General features: G+C 41.4%; 1 protein-coding gene across 1 annotated transcript in view; it reads right to left on the bottom strand.

Annotated features, from left to right (window-relative positions):
- The window catches only part of il12rb2 (interleukin 12 receptor, beta 2a), a 50,005-nt gene that overhangs the window by 20,000 nt on the left and 16,066 nt on the right, over positions 1 to 13,939 (bottom strand). Inside the window, exons 5-8 of the mRNA XM_048539798.2 lie at positions 13,237 to 13,466; positions 11,276 to 11,415; positions 10,276 to 10,423; positions 8,975 to 9,054 (exon numbers count right to left, since the gene is read on the bottom strand). Of these exons, the coding sequence (XP_048395755.2) occupies positions 8,975 to 9,054; positions 10,276 to 10,423; positions 11,276 to 11,415; positions 13,237 to 13,466 (598 nt within the window). The remainder of the gene's footprint in view (positions 1 to 8,974; positions 9,055 to 10,275; positions 10,424 to 11,275; positions 11,416 to 13,236; positions 13,467 to 13,939) is intronic.

Raw genomic sequence — 13,939 nt, 5'->3', positions numbered from 1 at the left:
GCTGCAAAGTATTGAGTTTGGGGCTCAAAGTTCAGCCATGGAGGAAGGTTTGGATGATTTAAAATTTATGAACAACGCTTACAAAATAGATTATTTATTAAATTTATGCGAGTTCAGCCAGACTTTGAAAAATACTATTACATTTACACTTCTTCAGAATTGAGAATGTAATTTCGAAGACAATTATTCCAGTTACGATAATGATATTTCAAGTCCTTTCTAAAACATCTGTTGATCACACAGTGACCATTTCTCAGGTTCATCTATTGTAAAAGCATATATTAGAACACATATTGTGCTAAGGTTAACACACCAATAAAAGATCACAAAAATTCTACTTGGAAATTCCTAACCCGATGTTTGCCTTTCAATGCTGGACTATACCAAAGGTGTCAAACTTGGATAGACTGCTGTTATTAACTAGTCAGATTTTTAGAAAGAATAAAAACACACTTGAGACAGAAAGGTCAAAAACCTTCAAATAAAAAAAAAGTCCTGGGAAAACATTCATTCCAATCATGAATCATGATTCCAATGAGTCATTCAGCAGCAGTATGAACAATGGCAGTAGCAATGCGAGACTGCCCCGATACCAGCTGTAAGTGTCAATACAGAAGCAGAATCATAACTAAAAAGGCATGAGGATAGGAGGCGCCTCTATTAATTACAGCAGACAATAAGAACTAAGGAGCTATAATAGATCAATGTCCTGGGCTTCATCTATCTTTATGCTGTGCATTAATGATTTTCTGTGAGGGGGTTACATGGAATTTGGGCAATAAAATGAAACGCAACATAAATGAGGAGTTTAAAGATTGGTTGCCAAACTTCGGGGACCTTTAAATAGATAGCATTAGATATCAAGCAGAACATGTTGAGAATATCTAAAAATCAGCAATTTTATTTAGAAAAAGTCAACAAGTAGGACCAGGAATTCCACAAAAAAAAATTCTACGTCAAAGGTGGAGTCAGACAAATTACGTTCAGTCAGTTGAACTGGATGAGATCCAATATTACTTGTAACCTACGGAATAGAGTACCATATTAAATCATGGTTCGGGAGGTTCTGAGAGCAAATTAAATATTAAAAAGGAACTAAATTTAGATAAATGTAATCTAAAGTATCTAATATTGGGTGATCCAGAAGATTTGAAGCTCTTCACTTTTAAGCAATGTTTCACACCCCAACCTTGCAGATAGATATCCTAGAACGGCAGGGTTCATTTTATTCTTGGTGGGAATGAATAATGAATGTTGCTCTTTGGCCTAGGCAGCCAAGGCTATAAAAGATGGATAAAAAACACTAACTACTGAAACACTGGCACAAGTAGTAGCAATAGACTATGCAAGTATATGTGTCTTATATTCTGAAGGAAATCTTACACAAAAGTCAAACAGAAAAAAATTCCCCTAGAATATTATGCAGATAATCACTCTTTGGAACAATTTTCATTTGATATGAGGTATTGCAAAGAAAAATTTGAGAATGGATCTCATGAGTGCAAAAGAAATATTGGAAAGAGACTTCAAGAAAGTACGTTGACAGAAGTCACCAAGTATCAGACTGTTTTGGAAAGAAAAGAGAAATGCTTGGCCTAAGCAATTTAGATGTCCTTGAAGAGTGATATGTTGTGTTATTATGAGAAGAACATGATCATGTTAAAAGAATAAGGTTAACAATTTTTAATTTAATTACTTGTATATATTTTCCGCAAAAAGGTTTAATAAGTTAAAGATTAGCTAATATGGGATTTATTAATGATTATAATAACGTATTTTCTTTGAGACTTTAAGAAATTTTGAGAAGACTGTAATTAAAAAAGTTTGATCTTAAGAAGTGGGGAACCTGTTAATGTATAGTTAATTGTATTCAGTTGGTATTTTCCTTATTTATAGCGTCTAAGCGTCAGAGTTATACAACACAGAAACAGACCTTTGTCTAACTTGTCTGCACCAGCTATCGCAAACTGATCTCATCCCATTTGCCAGCATTTGGCTCATATACGTTTAAACCCTTCCTATTCAATATACCCATTCAGATGCCTTTTAAACTTTGCAATTGTACCAGAGTCCTCCACCTCCTCTGGCAGCTTTTCATACACACACCATCCTCTGCATGAAAAAGTTACCCTTCAGTTCCCCTTTCAATCCTTCCTGTCTCATCTTAAACCTATGCCCCCTAGTTTTGGACCCCCTTACCCTGGGATAAAGATCTTGGCTATTTACCCTAACCATGCCCCTGATGATTTTATAATAGGTCACCACCACCAGCCTCCAATGCTCTGGGGGAAGCCCCAGCCTATTCAACCTCTCCCTATAGACAAAACCCTCCAATCCGGGCAAGATCCTCGTAAATCTTTTCTGAACCCTTTCAAGTTTAACAACATCTTTCCTGTAGCAGAGAGCCCAGAGTTGAATGCAGTATTCTAAAAGTGGCCTCACCAATGTCCTCTACAGCCACAACATGACTTCCCAACTCCTATGTTTAATGCAGTGATCAATGGAGGCAAGCGTGCCAAATGCCTTTTTCACCACCCTGTCCACCTGTTTGACAACTCTCCCCTTAGCCCTACTATTAAGTGCATAAGTCCTGACCTGATCTTCCTGTCCAAAATGCAGCACCTCACATTTATCTAAATGAAACTCCATTTGCCACTCCTTGGCCCATTGGCCCATCTGGTCAAGGTTCCATTGTGCTGAGATAACCTTCTTCACTGTCTACTATACCACCAATTTTGGCGTCATCTGCAAATTTACTAACCATACCTTCTGTACTCACACACATCATTTACATAAATGACAAAAAGCAGTGGATCCAGCACCACTTCCTTGGGACACACTGGTCAAGGTCCTCCAGTCCAAAAAAGCAACCCTCCACCACTACCCTCTGTCTTCAGCTTTCAAGCCAATTTTGTACTCAATTGGCTAGCTCCTCCAGACTTCAAGTGACCTAACCTTGCTAACTAATCTACCACGTGGAACCCTGTTGAACACCTTGCTGAAGTCCATATAGACAATGCCTACCAGTCTGCCTTCAATCTTCTTTGTCACTGCTTCAAAAAAACTCAACCAAGTCAGTGAGGCATGATTTCCCATGCACAATGCCATGCTGACTGTTCCTAATCACTCCTTGCTTTTCGCAATGCATGTACATCCTGGCCCTCAGAATCCTCTCCAACAACTTACATAAGACGGACATAAGATTCACTGGTCTGTTTCACTGGCTTTTCCTGACCATTTTTCTTAAGTAACGGCCCTTATACTCCTCTAGGGATTCACTCAATCCCAGATGTCCACACCTGACATGTGCCTCCTTTTTCTTGACCAGAACCTCAATTTTTCTAGTCATCTAGCATTTCCTATACCTACCAGCCTCGCCCTTCACCTAATAGGAACATATGGTTTCTGAACTTTCACTGTCTCATTTTTGAAGGCCTCCCATTTTCCAACCATCCCTTTACCTGCAGACAGCCTCCCACAAATCAATTTCTGAACGTTCCTGCCTAATACCATGAAAATTGGCCTTCCTCCAATTTAAAACTTTAACTTTTTGATCAGGTCTATCCTTTTCCGTCATTATTTTAAAACTAAGAATTATGACCTCTTATCCCACAGTGCTCTCCCACTGACACCTCAGTCACTTACTCTGCCTTATTTTCCAAGAGAATGTCAAGTATTGCCTATGCTCTGGTACTTCCACATATTGAATAAGAAAATTTCCTTGTACACACTTTAAAAATCTGTCTCCATCCATGCCCTTAACATTATCACAGTCTCAGTCTATGTTTGGAAAGTTAAAGCCCTTACCAATACAACCCTATTATTCTTGCAAATATCAGAGATCTCCAGACACATTTGCTTCTTAATTTTCACACTGGCTATTGGGAGAACCTACAGTACAATCCCAACAAGGTAATCATCCCTTTCATATTTCTCTGCTCCACCCATATAATTTCACTGGAGCTTCTCCCATGAATTGTCCCCCCAATTACAACCGTATTATTATCCTTAACCGATAATGCCACACTCCCTCCTTTCTTGACCCCCCATAGCAGCGACACCCAAGAACATTGAACTGCCAGGCCTGCCCCTCCCTGAGCCATGTTTCTGTAATAGCTACGATATCCCAGTCCCATGTTCTGAAGCATGTCCAAGTTAATCTGATTCACCTGCCAGGCCTCTTGTCTTGAGATAAACACAGTTTAATTTATCATTCTTGCTACGTTCTCTGTTGTGCTTTTGCCTGCCTTGACTATTTAACTTGCTCCCTTTATCTAGCGTATCAGCCTCAGGCTTCTTTCTTTGGGTACCCTTCTTAGTAGTTTAAAGCCTTCCAAGTAGCACTAGTAAGTCACCCCTTCCAATTCAGATGCAATCTGTCTCTTATGCAGGTCGTTTTACCCCAGAGGAGAGCCATGATAAAGAAAAATCAGCGATGGTTATTAATTGCCTGAGGAGACATAGGGATGGGGATGTTGGTCATGACAGAGGCTGTAACACTGAGCTTAATGACGACTCAGTCCACAAAAGGAAAAAAACGTATTTTGTATCAGTGGTAATGGGAACTGCAGATGCTGGAGAATCCAAGATAAAGTGTGAAGCTGGATGAACACAGCAGGCCAAGCAGCATCTCAGGAGAACAAAAGCTGACATTTCGGGCTGAGACCCTTCATCAGAGAGGGGGATGGGGTGAGTGGAATAAATAGGGAGAGAGGGGGAGGCAGACCGAAGATGGAGAGAAAAGAAGATAGGTGGAGAGGAGAGTATAGGTGGGGAGGTAGGGAGGGGATAGGTCAATCCAGGGAAGATGGACAGGTCAAGGAGGTGGAATGAGGTTAGTAGGTAGGAAATGGAGGTGTGGCTTGGGGTGGGAGGAAGGGATGTTTGAGAGGAAGAACAGGTTAGGGAGGCAGAGACAGGTTGGACTGGTTTTGGGATGCAGTGGGGGGGAGGGGAAGAGCTGGGCTGGTTTTGTGGTGCAGTGGGGGGAGGGGACGAACTGGGCTGGTTTTGGGATGCAGTGGGGGAAGGGGAGATTTTGAAGCTGGTGAAGTCCACATTGATACCATTGGGCTGCAGGGTTCCCAAGCGGAATATGAGTTGCTGTTCCTGCAACCTTCGGGTGGCATCAGTGTGGCACTGCAGGAGGACACACCACCCCACCAACCTCCGGATACAACGCATCATCCTCCGACACTTCCGCCATCTACAATCCGACCCCACCACCGAAGACATTTTTCCATCCCCACCCTTGTCTGCTTTCCGGAGAGATCACTCTCTCCGTGACTCCCTTGTTCGCTCCACACTGCCCTCCAACCCCACCACACCCGGCACCTTCCCCTGCAACCGCAGGAAGTGCTACACTTGCCCCCACACCTTCTCCCTCACCCTTATCCCAGGCCCCAAGATGACTTTCCATATTAAGCAGAGGTTCACCTGCACATCCGCCAATGTGGTATACTGTATCCATTGTACCCGGTGTGGCTTCCTCCACATTGGGGAAACCAAGCGGAGGCTTGGGGACCGCTTTGCAGAACACCTCCGCTCGGTTCGCAGTAAACAACTGCACCTCCCAGTCGCGAACCATTTCAACTCCCCCTCCCATTCTTTAGATGACATGTTCATCATGGGCCTCCTGCAGTGCCACAAAAATGCCACCCGAAATTTGCAGGAACAGCAATTCATATTCCGCTTGGGAACCCTGCAGCCCAATGGTATCAATGTGGACTTCACCAGCTTCAAAATCTCCCCTTCCTCCACTGCATCCCAAAACCAGCCCAGTTCGTCCCCTCCCCCCACTACACCACAAAACCAGCCCAGCTCTTCCCCTCCCCCCACTGCATCCCAAAACCAGCCCAACCTGTCTCTGCCTCCCTAACCTGTTCTTCCTCTCACCCAACCCTTCCTCCCACCCCAAACCGCACCTCCATTTCCTACCTACTAACCTCATCCCACCTCCTTGACCTGTCCGTCTTCCCTGGACTGACCTATCCCCTCCCTACATCCCCACCTATACTCTCCTCTCCACCTATCTTCTTTTCTCTCCATCTTCGGTCTGCATCCCCCTCTCTCCCTATTTATTCCAGAACCCTCACCCCATCCCCCTCTCTGATGAAGGGTCTCGGCCCGAAATGTCAGCTTTTGTGCTCCTGAGATGCTGCTTGGTCTGCTGTGTTCATCCAGCTTCACACTTTATCATCTTAAAAAGTATTTTGTTTTTAGTTTCACCCACTGTCTTACATCCAAACTGACACTACAGAGTAGGAGTCCTGATAAAGGGTCTTTGCCCGAAACTTTGATTCTCCCATTCCTCTGATGCTGCCTGACTTGCTGTGTTCCTCCAGCTCCATGCTGTATCGACTCTCATGCCAGCATCTGCAGTTCATGCTATCTCCTAGGGCAGAAGAGTACTGGTGTACTTGTGTGTTCCTTAGCCAGTAATGTAGAGGCCCACACTAACACAGCAATCTTAGGGTACAGTAGCATTGAGCCAGAAAATATAGGTTCAGGTTCCATCTGTCTTGGAGATGTACCGATAAGATACCCATGCCATACTAGTCTGAAAAACAAACCGCATCTGAGTTCAAAAGGCTAAACAGACTCAGGTCTGGTTAGAACTTAAATCGATACCTGAGAATGCCCATGTGCATGAGGCTTGGGTTGGAGACAACGTTGCATGCGGCAGTCCTTTGCTGATGTAAGCAAAAACTACACATTCACATTTGCAAGCAGCTATAAACTGAAAGGCTCTCTGGTTTGGATTTACACCAAGAAGTTACAGAACACTTGGTGAAATTCAACACCTGATCTTTAATATGATCTGAGTGTGAATCTAATCATCAGCAGTATCTTAATTTCAGATGATAGGAATTGTTACTTTTAACAAAGGGCTCTTCTGCTAAATGAACATTTTTTACAAAGTTTACACCTGGTGCTTATCAGATGAAATGCTGACAAACACTCAATCTTCTAAATTTCTATTAATCCTGTAAAGGTCAGTTCAAGACATTTTTTTCATATACATAATTACTGTCAGCATAGCTCCAGGTCTGAAGGATTTCCTAACATAACTTTGCGTCTGGGGAACTGAAGTCTCACGGACTGTCAGCTATGGGGGTGGAAAAATGAAGTACGAGGTTGTAAAAGTAGGTAAAAGGTGGCGACTACACATCAAGGGGAAGGAGGCAGCTACATTTGGTGAAAAAGGAGGTGGCTTTAAGAGATGGAGGACAAAGAAGGAAGTTGAGGCGTGGAGGCAAAGTGGGGAGTGCAAAGCTTGGAGAGGATGCTGCAAAGCTGGGGGATCAGGGAAAATGAGAAGTAAATGGCACTAAGTCAATGTTCATTGAAGAGCCAGTGCAGACACAGTAGACTGAACAGTCTCCTTCTGTGCAGTAACAACTTTGTGATAACAGTCAAACAATCTATTATGGATTGAGGGCTAAATATTTGGCCAGTGCACTGAAGTTAAGACCCCTGAACCTTTTAGCATAGACTCATCAAGTCCAATTAGATAGGGGTCCCACTTTAATGTCACAAAACAGACAGACAGCACCTCTGACAGTGCAGCATTCCCTCGATACTTAAATGGTTTGAACAGCCTCTTATACTATATCAGTGTCTTGTAGGACAACAGGAAAGATTTGCAGGGGGAAAAAAAACTTCAGGAAAATAAGAGATGGAATCACAGAATTGTTACAGTGCAGAAGCAGAGCATTCCACCCATCACGTTCACATGTGACTATGTGGGATGATTCTGCAGAAATGGGAGATAAAAAAAGGTTTTTTGACACTGGACTGAATCCTCCCAGAAACAACAGGTGCAGCAAGGTCTGACTGAAGATCCTAATAGATCACTGCTTTGAGCACAACCCCAACAAGATTTGGATTAAAATGCAACAGGAGACTGCAGGCCTCAAGAAAAGCTGCCAGGCAGAAACATCATTTTGTTTATAAAACAACTTTCTTTAGATAACATCAAAGTGTCTTATAGTATATTACAGCAAATGAAGTACCTTTGAAGTGGTCACTGATGCAACGTAAGATTTAAAGAATGACTTAATTGTAAGTAGCTACCTCCTTCGAACCAGGTCATACAAACATTGAACTGCTTATAATGCATTGTACCGCAGCAATTGCACAACTGCACGTCCCAAAACCTGGGACAGCAACTACTGTTAAAGATACTTCACACAACAAATCCTGTTCATACCAACCTCAGTGCACGATGCATACTTACTTACTAAAGCTCACATCGATGTTTTGAGCATTTTGATCACGTCAAGATGTTGCAATTTTAAAAAGGCACCCAATATTAATATCTCCAGGATATTAGGGCAGCACAGTGGCTCAGTGGTTAACGCTGCTGCGTAATAGCACCAGGGACTCGGGTTCAATTCTACCTTCGGGCGACTGTCTGAGTGGAGTTTGCCCTTTCTCCCCATGTCTGCGTGGGTTTCCTCCAGGTGCTCCAGTTTCCTCCCACAGTCCAAAGATGTGCAGGCTAGGTAGATTGGCCATGTTAAATTGCCCACAGTGTTCAGGGATATGTAGATTAGGTGGGTTATAGGGAGAGATGTTTGGGTGGGGTGCTCTGTAGGTCAGTGTGGGCTTGTTGGGTTGAAGGGCCTGTTTCCACACTGTAAGGATTCGATGATAATCAAAGGCAGATGAGCTGAATTGGAGAAGGGTCTAGGAACTGGTTCACCTTGTGGTGACATCATAGGTTACAAGAGCATGGAGGGAATAGTGGATTGGTAAAAGACCCTGACTACAACCATTTGTCACTTGTCCATGCAATCACTAACCAAATTACAGTCAGGCTTGGTATTCAATAGACTGAACTATTCCCGTGAAACTAAATCACAGTAATGAATCCCCTCTCAACATTACTCTACTTTTATTTACTTGATAAGTATAATTAGGCATTAAGTTATTTTATGAATGATTCAACATAATAATTGAAATATCTTACTTTCCACATAAGTGTGACTTGCAGATGGTTGGTATGTGACAGATCTGTTGTGTACCAGACATCCAGTTGCCCCGTGGGAACTACGTAAAGACAAAAAAAAGGAACCAACTGAAATATCATAATCTGAAGTAAAAGGTTTATTTATGTTCGTTGTAAATATCCAACATGTAAGCTTTACCACACCTCACCCACAAAACACAGTAATCCTACACTATCAGCTTTGATAGTGATAAAATAGAAGGATCAATCAACATTTGGCATATTTATGTACAATGTCAATAACTTAGCCATCTTTCTCTTTGATATGGAAGCAAGGTTAGACAGCGATAGGAACGTACCCTCAAAATATTGACAAAAATCAGGTGCAACAAGCAAGGCTGGTGCATACTTGCTGTGACATCTCTGTTCATGACTAATAAGATTACTGCTATATTCTGCACAGAATATCACATTTGGAATGCATTCTGACATGCAGATGGATTTCAAATTTTAGGCGTCAGCAAACGCATGCATTACTGCAGTTATTGGATTATACATCAGAATTGACAGGAATTGAATTACACCCATTAAATTCCAGTGTATTTGCTGATCACAGTGTGATTTTACTACAGCACTACAAAGTCAAAAGAATTAATAATGAAAGAAGTGTTTTAAATGTATTTCACACCTTTGGTCAAATCATTAATTACTGCATCATAAGGAAACTAACAAGGTTTTGTAACCGATCATGAGTTTCTGAGTCAGGAGACAGGGTGTGAAAAGTACAGTACAATGCCTCTTTGGAGGTCATTTCAGCTAGTAACATTCCCTGAAACCTACCCTCCAGAGTTTTGTACCCTCACCTAGAAAACCCTAAAATTTCTGAAGCTTAACTTTTACAGAAATTTTGATGCCTCATCTGGTCCTTTATGCACGAGCCAATATATTGAACATTGGCAAAACGTGTTTATTGGGAGCATAATCAGCTCCACAATTAAGCTCTCACATACACGTTCCAGGAAGACTCAAAATGGTAAGGGTTAGAGGCAGGAACCCAAGGACACTATGCCCCAATAAACAGATCAGTTACTTCAATGAAAACCAAAACTAAAAACTGAAGTCATCTTGCCGTGTGTAGCCCATTAGCACTAAGCTTACAGCAGATATGTTCTTCAATTTCCTTTTGTCTATTTTTCTTTTAGAATAACAAAAAAGTCGATGCACATATCCATCAACAAGATTGATGCTCACAATAAAGGAATTATTCCATTGAATTGGTTTTCCATCAACTCCAACAGCACAGCAATGGTGGGGAACTTTACCTGCCTCTGGTGTCTTGCTTACAAAGGAAGGGCTCCACTCACTCCATTGTCCTTGGAACTGATCAAACTTAGAGCGAACCTGGAACTCATATTCTGTGTAATGCTCCAAATCAAACACATCGCAATGTGTAAAATTGATTAAGAATTTCTGAAATCAAAACAGAAGGAGTAATTATAAATGGAACCTGGATGAAGAGTTGTTGAGTCTGAAACAAGACTGCAAATTTTGGCTTAATAAAGCATATTTCAATAAATTCTTTGCAATGCTTGGCAGTTGCTTCCACTTGGTGGAATAAGTGGCAGCAATGCAAGCGATGACATGGTGGATTTTGTAAACAAGGGCATGTTAGTGGTGAAAACAGGACTGATCAAGGAGTGGCCAAAGATACCACTTATAAGAAGGCCACATGTATTACTATGACCTGAATTGACTTTTCAGTGCACAGAAGTTTATTCTCTTCATGCTCTTCAAGTGGTTGGTCGGGCAATGTACGTAAAACACATCATCCCTCGACTCCTGCTTGCAGCTTTTGTTGAAGGACGAGTGGTAGGTAGTGCCATTCAATGGTGTACCCTATGCAGTATGGCTGCCTTCCATTATTTCTAAGATAATCCCACTGCATCCTATTTGAAGGAGGGGAGTTGTAGAAATAGTATTCCACAAATATTAGAAAGACAAATTAAAATAAATGTTGGCAAAGCACAATATCATAAACTCTTTTAGAAACAAAGACGGAAGAAATTCTCAAAGAGCTTAACATGCCTGGCAACCTCAAATGTCCATTTTATATGGGCACAATGGAAAGCAGGACAATGTAACGGTCTCATTGAATGAAAAGGCAATGGGGAATACAGTATAATGAAGTGGTGAGAAACTGGTATAGCTAATTGACAAGACATATGCAGTCAAATACTTTTGGAAATTCAAAGAGTACTTTGAAAGATATTCAAATTTTTCTGAGCAGAATATCCAGCTTAAAATAAATTTTTAAAAAGTTACCTTTTTCCATTGGCTGTTGGCACTTTGATATCGGATTTCAAACAACTTGGTGTTCTGATGGTCTTGCCAATGTATTGTACCAATTAGCTGTGAGCTTCTTCTAAATTCTACCTTTCTGATACAGGGAGGATTGGGTGTCACTAAAAAACAACATAGATTAATGCTGCAGCTACTTTGTGGATATCAATATATTTGTTTCAAATGTGAGATCAGATATGATTAAACGTAAAAATAAACATATTCAGACTAACAGCATCATAGAGTCCCTAAAGTGTGGAAACAGGCCGTTCAACCCACACTGACTCCCTGAAGTGTATCTCACACAGATCCATCCCCCTACGCCATCCATGCAACCCTGCATCATATAAAAACCTAAACCATATTGTGTGGGATGTTTGAATACAAATGCGCTGACAATAGGTAATTGATTTTCAATGTTAACACCCATCTTTATAAGACTAAGTCTCTATTTCACATTGGAGGTTTAGTACTGATGCATGACTCGTAACAGAGACCCATGAAATGCTCTGGAAGCCCAGGCTCAAATCACACCATAAATGGTTAAATTTGATTTCAATAAAAGTCTGGAAGTAATGTCTTGTGATGACCAAGAAACCATTATTATAATAATCCAACTCGTCCACTATTGTCACTGAAGGAAATCAGCCATTCTTACCCGATGTCATCTACTTGCTCTTGGCCCACAGCTATGTGGCTGACTCTTAACTGCTCCCTGAAATGGCCTAGTAAGCCACCCTGCTCATGATCAACAAATGCATTGTCCACATCTCAAACTATTTTTAAAAAAAAATCACTTGTCAGATGGTGCAAAGGTTTGGAATTCTGAGTTGCCATACAGTGGGATATACTTGTCCATGGGTTGAGAAACCACAAAAACATCTTCAGCAAGAAATGGCGAGAAGGAAAAAAACAATTTATGCTGGATTTTCCACAGTATGAACTGAGGGTTAACGATATTCAATTTTACTTTAAATATTACACTCAAACCACACAACCTGATTATTTCCTGATTAAATTCTGCAGTCATTTGAAAGTCGTGCAGTCACAAAAAAAATCAATAATAATGTAAGTTAAATTGGATAATCTTAGCTTAATTATCCAGCAAGACTCAATACAATCCACTATAGAAGTGTCCTTGTGGTACATTAGAGACTGTGCCAATGTCCCAGGAGGTCCTGGATCAAGTCCCACTTGCTCTGGAAAAGGGAAATATCACTTGACAGGTTGGTTAGAAAACATCTATTGGCCACCACAGCATCCAGCTGTTTCCAGACAATTTCATTTACTAATCTACCTAGAAACGCCATGCAGCTGTTAACTATTCTATACGTCAAAAAGTTGTTGACATGGATCTAAATCACTGAGAGAAAAATCGAGACTGCCTTTCTTTATGGATAGTATTGTTAGCTGCTGCTCTATGCCTGGAATCTGATTGATGCGGCAGCGAGGGAGAGAAGCAGATTGTGTGCGAGTAGAATGGGGAGAGCAGGCAGTGTGGTGGCTGGAACAGCAGGCTGAGCATAGCAGGTGAGGAACATCACTTGGCAGACACCACAAGGAGAACTTCGTCAGCCTTGGCCTCCACCTCCAAGTAATGAATCATCATTCTGGTGCCAATTACTCTATTTCCTCAGAACTCCAGTTGTGTCATGACTGAAATTGGCTGTTGCTTTCAGTCACTTAAGAACGGTAGAATGGCTCTGCGTACATCCGTGCTCTTTGAGTCATTGACAGACGGTGTTTGCTACAAATGCAGACATCTACACACCCAGAGAAAACATGTCGTGAAATATTAGCTTTGGGCCAGAATTGTGCAGCTATTTACAATATTGGCAGAATGCTAGAACTTAAGGAAAAAGATGCACATCCAGGCTCTTTTGCCCCAGATTGATCTATCGCACAGTGCACTTTAAAACAGGTTTTAAAAACTTTCCACACACCAATCTCATCCAAGGTGAAGTTTATGACTGCTGAAGTTCGATTCCCTAGTTGATTGGAAGCAGTTACCCAAGCTGAATAAACAGAGGATGGGTTGAAAACATGCCCAGATTCACTCGCAAAGTGCAGCAGCCTTTGGTCCTCTGAAGTCTTCTTCTGCTTTGTGCAATTTCCAGTTGACAATGTTGCAGTGGTTTTTGATGCAAAGAAACTGTGTGACTCATTTTTGAACCTGAAAAACATATTACATGATTTTTAAAAAAAAATTTTTGCATTTGAAATGAAAAGGTACAATATTTTATTCTGTGCACTAAGAGAACAGCAATAGTAATAACCAAGATGTAAGGTCAAGTTCAAAATGACTCTACAAAACACAAACTATGTCTAAATTATTTAACTTTCACCTGATTGGTATCTGCCAGCCTGTTAGATATATTGTACGGCAGATGAGATCTTTTTTGCCAGACAACCTACATTCTGTACAATATCATTATACCAAGACCGTGCATGTTGGACAGTGTGAGTGTGCAGTCATAGTCTGATAGATAATGGTCTCGCAGATGGTCCCATTGGGAACACCCAGCATGGGTTCATGAAGGGTAGGTCATGTTTAACTAATTTGGTGGAATTCTTTGAGGGCATTACTTGCATAGTGGACAATGGGGAACCTGTGGATGTGGTGTATCTGGATTTCCAAAAGGCATT

The sequence above is a fragment of the Stegostoma tigrinum genome, chromosome 8 (genome assembly GCF_030684315.1).
Source record: "Stegostoma tigrinum isolate sSteTig4 chromosome 8, sSteTig4.hap1, whole genome shotgun sequence".
Classification (NCBI taxonomy): domain Eukaryota; kingdom Metazoa; phylum Chordata; class Chondrichthyes; order Orectolobiformes; family Stegostomatidae; genus Stegostoma; species Stegostoma tigrinum.
This window is presented reverse-complemented; position numbering and strand designations above follow the sequence as displayed.